The 12,745-nt window shown below is 48.5% G+C and overlaps 2 protein-coding genes across 34 annotated transcripts in view; one reads left to right on the top strand and one right to left on the bottom strand.

The window, feature by feature from the left end:
- LOC127472609 (uncharacterized) overlaps nt 1-12,745 on the top strand; it is a 177,550-nt gene that overhangs the window by 80,997 nt on the left and 83,808 nt on the right. The gene's annotated exons all lie outside the window — the stretch shown is intronic.
- COL6A3 (collagen type VI alpha 3 chain) overlaps nt 1-12,745 on the bottom strand; it is a 60,937-nt gene that overhangs the window by 3,322 nt on the left and 44,870 nt on the right. Inside the window, exons 36-44 of the mRNA XM_051791131.1 lie at nt 12,216-12,709; nt 11,460-11,559; nt 10,267-10,965; nt 8,934-9,042; nt 7,749-8,014; nt 6,134-6,394; nt 4,325-4,399; nt 2,007-2,186; nt 1,848-1,895 (exon numbers count right to left, since the gene is read on the bottom strand). Of these exons, the coding sequence (XP_051647091.1) occupies nt 1,848-1,895; nt 2,007-2,186; nt 4,325-4,399; nt 6,134-6,394; nt 7,749-8,014; nt 8,934-9,042; nt 10,267-10,965; nt 11,460-11,559; nt 12,216-12,709 (2,232 nt within the window). The remainder of the gene's footprint in view (nt 1-1,847; nt 1,896-2,006; nt 2,187-4,324; nt 4,400-6,133; nt 6,395-7,748; nt 8,015-8,933; nt 9,043-10,266; nt 10,966-11,459; nt 11,560-12,215; nt 12,710-12,745) is intronic.

Genomic DNA, 12,745 nt, shown 5'->3' with positions numbered 1-12,745 from the left:
AAAGATGGGGAGAGCCATGGCAAGCCAGGGTTTTAATTCACCCCATGGAGTAAATGTGCCTGGGCTCCTCAGTGGCACATGGTAAAAAATTAAAATAATAATAAATGAATCATAGAACCATTCAGGTTGGAAAAGCCCTTGAGTCCAACCATTCCCCAGCACTGCCAAGTCCACCACTACACCACCAAGTGCCACATCTACACATTAAATATATATATATGTATATAAAGTCAATAAATAAAGGTTATCACAGCTTTTAAAAGGTTTCAAATGGAAGGTGGGTCTGTGCATATTTTTGTACCCCAAGAATCCTGAGGTTTGAGAAAGAACTCATTTCTCAGTGTTGTGCCTGGTATGGGCTGAACTGAGAGCCCAACCCAGTGCCCAGCATCTTAAAGCTGAGCTGCATGTGAATCCTGTGTCTCTTTTTCTGTGGTGGATTCAAGCTCTGGTTTTTCAGAAAAAGAGAAGAGGATAAAGTGGTGAGTGGAACGTGGCGGGCAGAGACACGAGCGTCCCTCCAGGGCCCCTCAGCTGCTTTTCTTGACTATCTGCCTGGGGCAGAACGGTGCCAAGTTGATGAAATACCATTTTAGCCTCAACAACAGTTGCTGGAAACACCATCAAGGCATGTGACGATGATCAGAAGGGGCTGGCCCATGGGCTGGGGCTGGTAAAAACAGGGCCCTCTGGAGAAAACCACACCAGTGGGGTTTCCCTGCTCTGTGAGGGTGCAGTCCTGCTCTAGGTTGAAGATATGGGTTTCTGCTGCACAGGCTGTATGCTGCTTCCTCTGGCTGAAAACTCCTCAAACTGCAGCTAAGGGATTCATGATGCCCATTTGAATCCCCAAAGCGCCTTCAAATCTCCTTTTTCCACCCCAGACATCTCCATGGCTGGTGATGGCCTCTTCCTTACTTGCCTGCACATTTCTTTAGGGGCAACCACAGCTGGACTCGGGCTGCCAGTGACAAAAATTACCAAGCCTAAAATTCCCAAACTCCTTTTAAGGAGACTAAAATAAACCTAAGAAAATCAAAAAGGTGGGAGAGGTCCTTAATTTGCCATGACCCCTCAAGGACTAATGCCCTGCCATTAGGTACCGGAGCTGTCTTCACTTCTTGGTTTTCCTCCCATCTCTGCAGAGGGCCCTGAAACACCACTGGGAGGGGGAGGCTGCTATGATAAGGAGGCTTTGCTGGGATCAGGTTCCCATCCCAACCTTGCTCAACCACCACAGTGGTGACTGGAAGTCTCTACTCCCTTCCCAGGTCTTGAAGAGGTTTGCAAACACAACCCCTTAACCTTAGAAGCTCCTTGAGGAGAGGAGGTCATTGCCATTTTCCCGCGTGCTCCTCCCTCAATCTTGATTTTTATCTTTTGGTGCAAAATGAAAACATCTGCCTGCAAGGTCTGAATCTCTTGGAGTCACTTCCCATCAAGTGTTCTGGTTACTGGCAACGAAATGTTTGGAACTCTCTGCATCTCAGCAGAGTGGTGGCATTGGTTGGTCACGCAATGAAAACAGAAACTGGTTTGGGCCTGTTCCAAGCTCCAGTTCACCAACCCCACGTTTTGCACGAAACCTACCGAGCGGTTTTGCCACAGAGCCGTGATTTGCAGTCAGGCTGTGCAAACAAAGCACGTCTTGCTGTGACAACACACATGCAAAGGTGACTTGCTCATGCAAAGCGGATGGTTGGGCGTGGTCTTGTCAAGGAGCAAGTGAAAACTAAGTCTGTATTATTGCTGGTAGCCCAGACAGGCTAGGACATGCTGTGAAATGGTCAAGGTGAGAGAATGGATTTGCTTGGTTTGTGATTATTAATGGTGTTTTTGGGTGTTACCTGGCAATAATCTGTTCTCATGCTGCTGCATGGCTTTCTCAGCTGCTGCTGGAGGAAAAAGAGCATGGGTTAGGATTTAAACGATGTTTTCTCTCCAATCCAAATATCATTTGACAACAGGATAAAACACAGAAGGATTAATGCCCATGTGGTACTTACATGGCTTTAAGCATTTGCTAATGCACTCAGCTTCGGCCTCAAATCTATTGGCATTACCTCCGCAGCCACCATACCAACCCTGGCTGCAGAACTTGTGTTTGTAGTCAAAGAACCACACAATCTGATAGTCCTTGCACTGCATGCCCATGTCAAAGTCCAGCAAGCAAGGGTCTGGCCAATCTGCATGTCAAAAGGTGCAAAGGTTAAGTGACTCTGAAAGGGTTACAAGCTGAAAAAGCAAAGAGATTGAAAAGAAAAAAAAGGAAAACAAAGCCCAGTACAGGACTGGTGGCATTTCCTTCACATGTGATTTCTCTTGCTGGATGCAAACCTTCCTCAGCCTCCAGCTTACCTCTCCTCGCTCTTGATTTTGTCATGCATCCAAACTCCAGATTGGAGCAGTGTGGTGGGAGCCCCTTATTCCCTGCTGGTGCACTCAGGATTGAGCCCTCACACAACTCCCCCCATCTATTCTCAAAGCTATTTGTCTTGGCTGCAACTTTGAATCTTTAAGTGTGTTTATCTCTGAAAGCAAGCTGCACCTGGCAGACTTGAAGGCTTGGTGCAGATTTAAACATATGGTGCTTTCCTGGCCCCAAAATAGATAATTTAGGTCCATATCCCAGAGTTTTTATTAGCAATGCTAGTCCATCCATGCTATTTTACCTATATAAGGAGGGCAGAATTTGGGGCTTCCTCCAAGGTCTGTCAGAAGATTTGCATGTGGGTCTCTCCTGTTGCACAGACACTCGGCTAAACCCTTCCCAAATTCCCTGCCCTCTTTAAGGTCTTCGGCCTGGTGAAAACCTTCATATTAACATCCTTGGGGAATATTTCCCCCAAATGGTCAGCTGCATAAATCCTCCGGCAGTGGTGTTTGCTGCAAGTGGGTCATCAAGAGGAGCTGAGAATGAGAGGTTTGTGTGGAAGCACAGGGCGAGCACATCCATCTTGCTTTGAGAAGGAAAAGCCTACAAACCTTATTTCCAAAGGGCTGGCACACAACAGGTTAAATGAAGCCATGAGGGTGGGGACAAGGCTTCTGAGGGGATGTCAGTGCTAGGGAGAGGGACCAAAGGAGCGGGAACATATGGGAAGGGTGGGATGATGGGTCATGCAGGAAGGCAGAAATGAAATGGTCCCTGCCTGGCACAAGCCCTCAGCCCCTCCAGTGGTGCCACCAGCCAGGCGTGAGGTCCATGTCCGTCCCACTCAGCACGAGCAGCAGCCAGAGCTCAACAGCAGCTTCACAACCCTTGGCTGAGCACACTGAGCAGCAGCATCTCCGCAGGAAGAAAACGAGCCACAGTGCAAGCAAAATGTTTAAAGAAAAACATGGGATGCATTTTGGACAACAGTTCCATGGTTGGATGCGCTGCTTGATGAAGGCTGAGAGCCCTTCCAGGTCCTTGGAGGAAGAGTTGCAGCCTGGCATTGATGGTACAACTGAGTGTAACAGTGCTGATATAATGGGCTTGATGTCCACCAAAGCGATGAAATGACGATTAACAGCTACAGTGATTGTGGGTTATTAACACAGGTTAATGGGATCAACCACAGAGTGGGAGCTGACAGCTCACTCATTTAGCAGTTTACTACATACACCACCCATGGCAGAGCAGTAGGGGATGGGCAGATGGGTGAAACTGGAGGGAGGCTACCAGTTAGTCTAATTTATGCAAATGTGACTCCTGGTAATCTCTGGCTGTTGGGCATAGAATCATAGAACACTTTGGGTTGGAAGGGATCTTAAAGATCATCCAGTTCCACCCCCTGCCATGGGCAGGGACACTTTCCACTAGACCAGGCTGCTCCAAGCCCTGTCCAGTCTGGCCAAGCCCCTACTGGGAGCTGTGTGACAAAACAAGAGGCTGAGACCTGTTTTTTGCCCCACATGAGGAAGGAGGGAATGAGCAAGCATGAGGTGATGTTCTGTATCCACACCTTCATCTACACATGCCAGGGAGGCCATGGGACACAATTTGTCCCTGAAGAGTGGCCAGCACTTGGGTCGTGGCTCATCACCCATCCTTATTTTAGGAACAGGACCTGGTTTGAGTTCCCCATGAAGACCACAGCAACTTCAGGGCGTTCTGGATCCCTCATGGGGCAGAGACCCCACTACAGGGCTCATACCCACATGGCCAAGGATGTCATCTAGGTCACGCTCTGTTGGCTCTGCAAAGCAAAGGACTCACAGATCCTCTGGTCCTGAGAGGATTTTGAGACACGATGGATTTAGGAGCAGGCAAGGAGAGGACTGGCTCTCAGTGGGGTCCTGCCAGAGCCCCCCAGCCCCGCACTCCCACCATACTCACCACTGTCAGGCCCTTCCAGTGGCTCGGTGTTGAGCATCATGTTGGCCAGAGACACCTTGGTCTGCGCCGAGGCCTCTGTGGAGAAGGAGGAGGGGGTCAGCCAAGAGGAAGGGCATCTGCAGCAGCGCCCTCAGCTCAGCCACAGACAAACTGCCTGGCCCCAGCTCCGGCGCAGGGGATGCACATGAGTTGCAGGAGTCAGGTCTGGGTCTGTTTACCCTACACGTACATTTCAGCAATGTTTATTAGAGGCAGCTGATGGGATGAGTCATCCACAACCGCCCAGCTGTGCCTGGAGGGCTTCCCTTCCCTCCCGGCCAGCGGCTCTGCTGCACAACCCAGCTCATCCTCAGGAGTCATCCCAAACAGTATCCTCAGGGCCCCACATGACTGCTGAGGAGGGTCCCCTCTCACCCCACAGCACTGACTGGGTGGGGGCTCAGGAGCTGCATGTGGCCTCTCTGTAGCCAGTTTGACTTTGCTCTTCTGGCTTTAGAGACAACAGAATAAAAATGGCATCCTCCAGGCGAGCAAATCCGTGATGGGTCCTCTCTTGTTCCCTCGAGGAACATTCCACGGCTTTCCTGGACCACACTCCTCCCATCACGCCTCCCTTTCCACTATGAACTACACTGAGGATTGTCACAGGGGGAGAAAATCCTTGTGATGGGAAGAACACGGTTCATACTGCAATGTGCCCTGCATGGCTGCACCCCACTGCATCGTGACCCTTCCTGTGGCTCATCTTCCACAGGGCTGGAGTGTAGCAAGGGGCTGCAGCCACAGGAAGGGCTGGATTTGCTTTTCTTTAGTGGACAGCATGGGTGTGGGTAAGGGGACAATGCTATTCAGTATCCAGGTCACAGCTTGTGGGCTAATGTGGTGTCACCACTGCCTGCTCAATTTGTTCCGATTCAAGATTTATTCTATGGGAAATGCAGCTTCCCTAGGCATCAGGAGCTCCAACTCAGCACTTGCAAATGTTACTTCTCCACACTGATGTCTTTTCTCCACATTTTTGTGGGCATGTTTATTGCTTGTGAAGGTAAGAGACTGGTCCAAACCCACCAAAGCCAAAGGAAAGGCTCTCCGTGGGCACTGAAACTGGATCTGAAGTGCCAGAAGCAGCCAGACACAGCACTGGCACAACCAGCACAAACTTCATACCACCAAGCCAAGTCACCTCTCTGCCAAACTGTATTAAAAAAAACTGACTGTATCTTAGCAGCAACTTTTGGCCATGCCAGAGGGCTCAGGTTGGTGAGGTTTACATGAGATCTGTACACATGGAGCTTAGATCCCCAAAGGACTAAACCCTCCATTTAATCTCTTCTTTGTGGTTTTTTTGGATAGTATGGGAAGTAGACAGGAGCATATGGAAATGGCAATTGAAGAAGCAGCTTTTCTTGCTTATTTTGCAATCAGGCTGGACTGAAATTACCAGTTTGACTCTTATTAATTGCAGCAGTGCTGGCTGGACCCCCACCAGGACCTTTTGCACCATTGTACAAACCCTCCAGCACGTACAAACAAACTCCACTCTGGGACTGCCTTTAATTATCCCACAGTCTGTGTCAATTCAAGCCCACTGAAGTTTAACTTGCATTTTTCAAAGAAACACATTTACCCCATCTCATAACCTGCTGCTGGTCTAGAGGATTGCAGACATGCAGTAACACAACTGAGCATTGCCAGGGCTGGGGTTGTTGCTACCAACTGATTCCCTGTCCCTTACTTACTTTTATCCCCACTTTTTTGTGTCCGTTCAATGGGAAAAAAAAAAAAAAAGTGTTTTGAAGAGGTACTCACTGGTGCTGAATGTCCCTGTGTAGGTTACTTTGGGCTGGGATTTCTGGTAGGCGGTAACGACGGCGATATATTTTTGTCCACTTCTGAGTCCTCGGATCACGTGCTCGGTGCCGGTCAGGTTTTGCTTCTGCACGAGGGAGTGGTCGTGTGCCAAGGTGACGGTGACGTCGAACACGCTGGCCTGGTGTGGCTCGGGGCTGGCCCAGCGCAGCCTGGCACTGCTCTCGGTGACATCCGTGATCTGGAGGTCGTGGGCCTTTGCTGCAAGGCAAAATCAGAACAAACAATGAATGAGGGAGGAAAGGTCTCGGGGAAAAAGTGCCTCAGTGCTGCAGGATCTTCTTCCTCGTCCACTGACAGCCAAGGCATGTGAAACCAAGGCTGGGACTTTGCTATCTCAGGTGCTCAACCCAGCACACTGCAGAGGGGCTTTGTTTTCCATAGCCTAGATGATTTATTTATTTCTAATCATCTGTTGCAATCTAGCAAATCAAAGTTTGTTTTTTTTTTTTCTTTTTTACAAGATTTACACAGCCTGAAATTCCCAGCACTTCCCCAACAACTGTAAATGTGTCCAGTCAGATCCTTCTCTAGGGTGCAATGGATTCACAGCTGCTGAAGACCTTCAAGCCAAGCCTGCCTAAGCTTGAACTTGGAATCACAGAATGGTTTGGGTTGGAAGGGACCTTGAAGGCCATCTCATTCCAACCCCCCTTCTGGAGAGGGACATCTTCAGCTCTGTCAGGTCGCTCCAAGACTCATGCAACACTTCCAGGGATGATAAGCTTAACACAACCTTAGACAGATCAAAGAAGCTATTAGGGAAAGGTTTTCCTGCTCTGGTAGAATATTGAATGAGACTTTTATAAATGCTGCTGAAAAGTAGCAGCAGAGCAAGAAACACCCAGCAATATTTGTTCTCCTCAAGCTTATTGAAAGCATTAACCTTGCAAAAGCTGATTTCTTTTATATATTGCTTTTTATTCATTATTTATGCAGAGGCATGCCTTCAGTGACTGCATAAGCATCCCTGTGCTTCGACACATGTTCTTGTTACTTGCTCAGCTACTACAGATCTGCCTGTACCCCCCTTGCAAAAATACGTGGGAAGTCTCTTTTACATGAACTGTGCTCACATGAAAGAGCTTTAGAGTTCCCAAAGAGGTCTCCACGCTGATTCAGTGATGAAATAATTATTTGTATTAGCTGACAGAGTTCAAACAATGCCATTGTGTGAATCACCACAAATAGCGAAGCTTGGCCAAGGGGTAATGCTGCGAGGAAATCAGAGAAAGCAAAAGGGCCACACTAGAAGGAGAAGTTCCCTGTTGCTGGATGGATTGTCCCAGGTTTAGATGTTCTTCTCATGTTTTGCCTGTGGTCAGCCTGTCCCCCAATCATTTTTGCACAAAATTCTCAACACAAGTTGACAAGTCAACCCCCCAGTGCAGATCTCCAGATTTGCACCTAAAAACTTGTTTCTGCAAGCACAAAATCTGGCCTCTTACTGACATTTCCCCTAAGGGTGATCCTCCCAGGGAGGAAGAACAGCCACAGCCCCCGTGGCACAGCCGAGGGGGAGACAGTGCTGGCGTGGGGAGAGCTGCTCACGTACCGCCCTGTCTCCTCCTGCCGCCGGCCGTGGCGTTGGCGCTGGCGCGGGCGGCGGCCTTGGCGTGGGCGGTGGCGCTGGCTGCGCTCGGAGCGGTGGCGTTCGCTGGCAGCACGGCACTGGCCGTGCTCTGCTCGCTGGCTCTGCTCTGGGCCGTGGTGCTGGCAGTGGTGGTTCTGGCACGGGCGCTCGCCGCTGGCTTGATGGTCGCGCTGAGCGTGGTGCTGGCACTGAGGGTCCGGCTCAGGGTCGCGTTGGGTGCCACGTACCTGCCGAAGCAAAAGCAGCTGAGATGGCTCTTCTTTTTGCGAGCAGGATTTTGGAAGCAGAGAGTACAGGACATAAAAAACACTGGCAAGAACCCACCCGAGGGGTGGGTCTTTGCCAGCTTCAGGTTTGCCCACAACCAAGCATTGAAAAGTGCTGCAGAGCACTGCTTGTCACTCAGGGCACAAGTCTATCTATGCACCAACTTTACACACGTAAGAGTGTTCCAAGTGTTTCAAGGTCAGCTTGGACAGGGCTCAGAGCAATCTGGTCTAGTGGAAGGTGTCCCTGCCCATGGCAGGGGTTTGGAACTTGATGAGCTTTCAGGCTCTTTCCAACCCAAACTGTTCTGTGATTCAGTAGACAGGTCTGTAACATGTCTAATTTCAAGGGGTTCAACCTTCTAAAGCCAGCACAGCTCTGTGCCATCAGGGAGTCTTGGTGACACAAGCCTTCACTTCTCTTCAGAAAACACTAGGATGCATTCTGTGATGGAATCTCTATATCAGATAATCCAGGGCAGCCCAGCCTCTGAAAATAATGTGTTAAGTAGAAACCCCCAAATTAATTGTAATTTCTGGAATTCCTGATTTACGCAATCAAAGGAGTATATATGTCCTTCATATTTTTATACATATATAAATATGAAATTGAACCAAAATTGAAAATTATATGTGTACTTGTCTACCCCTCTCTGTCAGATATCTCTATTGCTCTTTTGACGCAGCACTAAGGGAGCTATTAAAATTAATTAAAATATTATTAAAATTATATTAATTAAAAGATAATCCTGATTGTTGGTATTGATGTTGCTTTTTCTTTCTTTTTCCAAACAGGGACTGTGAAGTGAAGGCTTCTCTCTGAGATAAAGAGGGAGACAAAAAGCAACACTTATTGTCTGGCAGACAAACCAGTACTTACACTGCTTTCTGCCCGGGGTGCACGGGGTGCTGGCTCCTGGCTTGCTGGTCATTCTGGAGCCACTCACACTGTTTCCTTATCTCTGGAGACAGGTAGAAAGCAAAGTCACCTGGAGACAGAGAGAGACATTAAACACTGGTGTTGAGGATGGTGGTTACCCACCAGCAATGCATTACATATATTTCTTATTCATTTTAAAAAAAACCCAACTTCTCTCTTCTTGCTTGCTATGGAATATCTCTTGATGTTTGGTGTGGCTGCTGCAGCACCCTGGGCTGGGAGATTTGTTATTCCAGTTTACAAACATGAGAACCATAGCTACAAGATACCAGAGGGCTGTGTGTCTTAGTCTGTCAGGTGTAAACAGATTTCTTGTAACAAGGCACTTCCAGCCACACAGATGATGTTTTTTCAAGAGTTAGAAGTTTCCAGGGCTGCTGTATGCAGTTAATGGAAAAAGCAAACTGAGAAAACCTAAACATTTATTTCCAGATATTTGCTTTCTATTTAGTGCAAGACATTCCTGAATCAGTGGTTTATCAGCCCACTAGTCTAATTTTCAGGAATTTTTGCTAAAAGCTAGTTTTCCTAGAGAAAAACTAGCTTTCCTAGAGAAGGTCCATTTCTTGTCCTTGCTGGCTGGGTGTGTTTAGGATCCCTGGCTGCTGGAGATCCAGCCTGGGGTCTCCAGCTAAGCTGAGATGCAAATTTTCAAGGCATAGTCTGCACATCCCAAACTCAGCAGCATTGTTTATCCCTGAGCAAAGAATCCTATCCATCTGGTCCTTAAGTCTGCATGCAGCAACTCCAGATCTGAGCCTGAGCCATACAAGTGCCTGCTAGACATGTTATTTATGCTGATACTGGGAAGAAAGATTCGCTGGGTGTTCAAGGAGCTCCAAGGAAGTGCTGGCAGACTGCAAAGGGCCAAGAGCCTCAGCAGGACCAGACCCTATGGGATATATTGCAGATGTGAGTGGCAAGCCATGCAGGATGAGGTCAGATCCCACAGGTGAGCCCATGGAGACCAAGTCAAAGCAGACAGAAGCACAAACTCTACTTGGTGAGCCAATGTGGGATGGGATGGGATGAGGAGTCCAAAGTGAACAAAACCCAGACTTACTCAACTAGGTAAACCTATGAGCAGCCATAAATGCACCAAACAGTACAGAAGATATAAAAAGAGACTAATTTCAGTGGGCCCCACTGCCCAAAGAGATAGCCATGCTAGAGCCACCTCCCGCCGCCAACAGGCAGGTAGACCAGACCTGTGAGATTAACCTCTCTGAGTTGCCCCTTCCATAACACTTTGGCTGCAGGATGTTAGACTTACTTCTGATAAAAGATGGCAGCAGTCTGCCAAAACGCAGTAAGGGCTCTTCGTGAAGCTCTCCTGGTTTATCGACCAGCTTGAAGAACACGTCACTTGGTTCGCTGGCTAGGCTGTAGATATCCTTGGCATTCACCTTCCTGCCGATGCCCAGGACAACAAAGAAGTACCCTTTGCATTTTGCATTGGTGACAACCCTCTGCAGGTACTCAAGTTCTTGTTTGTTCACTTTGCCTGTCATCATCAGGACTATGACTCTGAGATCCCGACGGTTTGGTGCACTCTCGAAAACATGAGCTATTGTGTGTTCAATTGCGCTGCCCAGAGCCCTCGTGCCATGCAGCTGGGTCATTTGGTTGTGAAGGTAGTTAATGATCTTCTCTTTGGATCCATAATCTGTTAGTGAGAACTCAGTTTTTACTGGTGGGAAGCTTGAGTTGGTTTCGTGTTCATAAGGAGCTTGCTGGAGAACTGCCACTCTTGCATGGTGCTGGGATACTTTTGGTTCCGAGCTGATTTCCAGGTTACTTACAAGGTGGGAAACGTACTTCTTCATCTCGCTGAACTGCAGAGGTGTGGTGGACTCTGAGCTATCCATGATGAAGGCTATGTCAGTGTCAACATCTGTTGGGGCTGCCCTTCTGTCTCTGAATCCAAGTCTCTGGGTAACAGCACCACACATTGGACTGGGGTCACACACATCTAAGGAAGAAATATAGTAGGTTTCACCTGAAGGAACTAAAAATCACCCTCTTTTATCTTTGTAAAAATCTCTTGCATCATATGAAATACTATCAAGCCATGGACATTGGCTGGTCCATTACTTGATACCAAATTCATTTCACACCACAACACATTTAGTTATGCACTTAGAATTTTTACATGCTCCTGCGTCCAAGAGAATCTCTGAAGCACTCTGTCATAAATGGCAGAAGACCATCTTTGAGAGCATTTTGCTACCAGTATTTGGGCTGTTAAAGTGGAAACCAGACTAAAAAGGAGCTTCTCTTTACAAAGTAGAGAACCCCCAGTGTGCCTCATTCAATTTTTTGCTCAACCCAAGAACATGAATCCCTTTTCTTCATCAACAAAAGGGCTGACTCCCAGCTGGGCTTCCCTTCTGCACCACTTACAACTGACTGCTGTGTGACCAGAAGGATTTAGCACTGTCTTAGAGGAGAAATTGGATGCCTTACCCAGACAAATGTGACAAGTCAAGAGCCTTTGGATAGTTTCATTCAGTTGACTGGCGCTGGTTGGAAGAACAATGGCATGGCCAACCGCTGTGTTGTTGATCTGGTTAGATGGAAACAGAAACACAGTGTTAGCAATGCTGCCTTCTCTTGTTTTCAGCTCAGAGTAAGGGAAGGCAATGCACAACTCTGAGAGATTCTCTGCTCAGCACAGTGGCCTTGGTGGATCCCATTTGGAGGAGCCTCATGGCCCTGACATGTGTTAGTGGGACTAGTTTAGAGTCACAAACTCCAAGTAAAGGATCAAGTGCTTGAACCAGTGCTCAGTGTGCTCGTCTGGGGCTTTTTTGTGGCTTTAAATCTCTGCATGTCCACTCTCCTTCTGCCAACAATGCTAATGTACTTCCAATTTTCCCACCCTTTGCCTTTTCTGCCAGACCTTTCTCACTATGGAGACTCCTTCCTTCTGTTTCATACCACACCTGGCACCCTGGAGCTATGGTCTGGAATACAAATGACTCATGATAACCTCAGTAGTGTTTCACAGCACGCGGTGTGGTGACTGTGGAATTAGGATTTCTCTCCCAATAGGCATGCTGGGTGAGTTTGGCCAGCAATGCTTTCTCAGTGCTGAAGCACTTGAGAGGCCTGTGGAAGCCAACCCCTCACTGCCGGTACGATCCAATGCCATCAGTCTCCCCCACAAACCAGACTGAGGTCATGAGCAGAAAAGGAAAGAAAGGGTGAACGACCCCAAACCTCCAGAGCTCTGCTGAGAACCGCATCCTGCCTGCTGGTGAGGAACACGGGTATGACCCCGGCATCGTAGAGTTTCAGCACGGCGTCGTTGAGCTGCGGGGAGGCTCTCGTGTCCCCGTTGCTGAAAAAGACAGCCACCTTCCTCATAAGGAAGCCACTTCGGGCACGCTTGAAGGTATTCCTGGCCACGAAGGACATGGCAGTCTCCAGGCTGCGTGGTTTTGTGGTCAGGGTTGCCTGGAAGTTTTGGATCTGCTGGAGGAGGCTGGATTTCTTCCTGGCATCAGCAAAGCGGATCTCTGTGGTGACCTCGTTGTTGTAGGTGACCAGAGCCACCCGGGCACCACGAGGACAGTTGCTCTCAGCGATGGTTAAGTTGTTGACGACTCTGAGCACAGTTTGTTTCATCCTATTAAAAACTTCCCTGCCCACGCCTGAGGAGGTGTCGATAGCAAAGGCAAGCTCCGTTGGGAACACAGGGCACTCCTTGGGACCTGCCAGGAATGTGCATTGGGAACAAATCAAGCCTC

This window comes from Manacus candei, unplaced genomic scaffold (assembly GCF_025592945.1).
Source record: "Manacus candei isolate 608988 ecotype Guabito, Panama unplaced genomic scaffold, ASM2559294v1 h1tg000029l, whole genome shotgun sequence".
Lineage (NCBI taxonomy): Eukaryota > Metazoa > Chordata > Aves > Passeriformes > Pipridae > Manacus > Manacus candei.
This window is presented reverse-complemented; position numbering and strand designations above follow the sequence as displayed.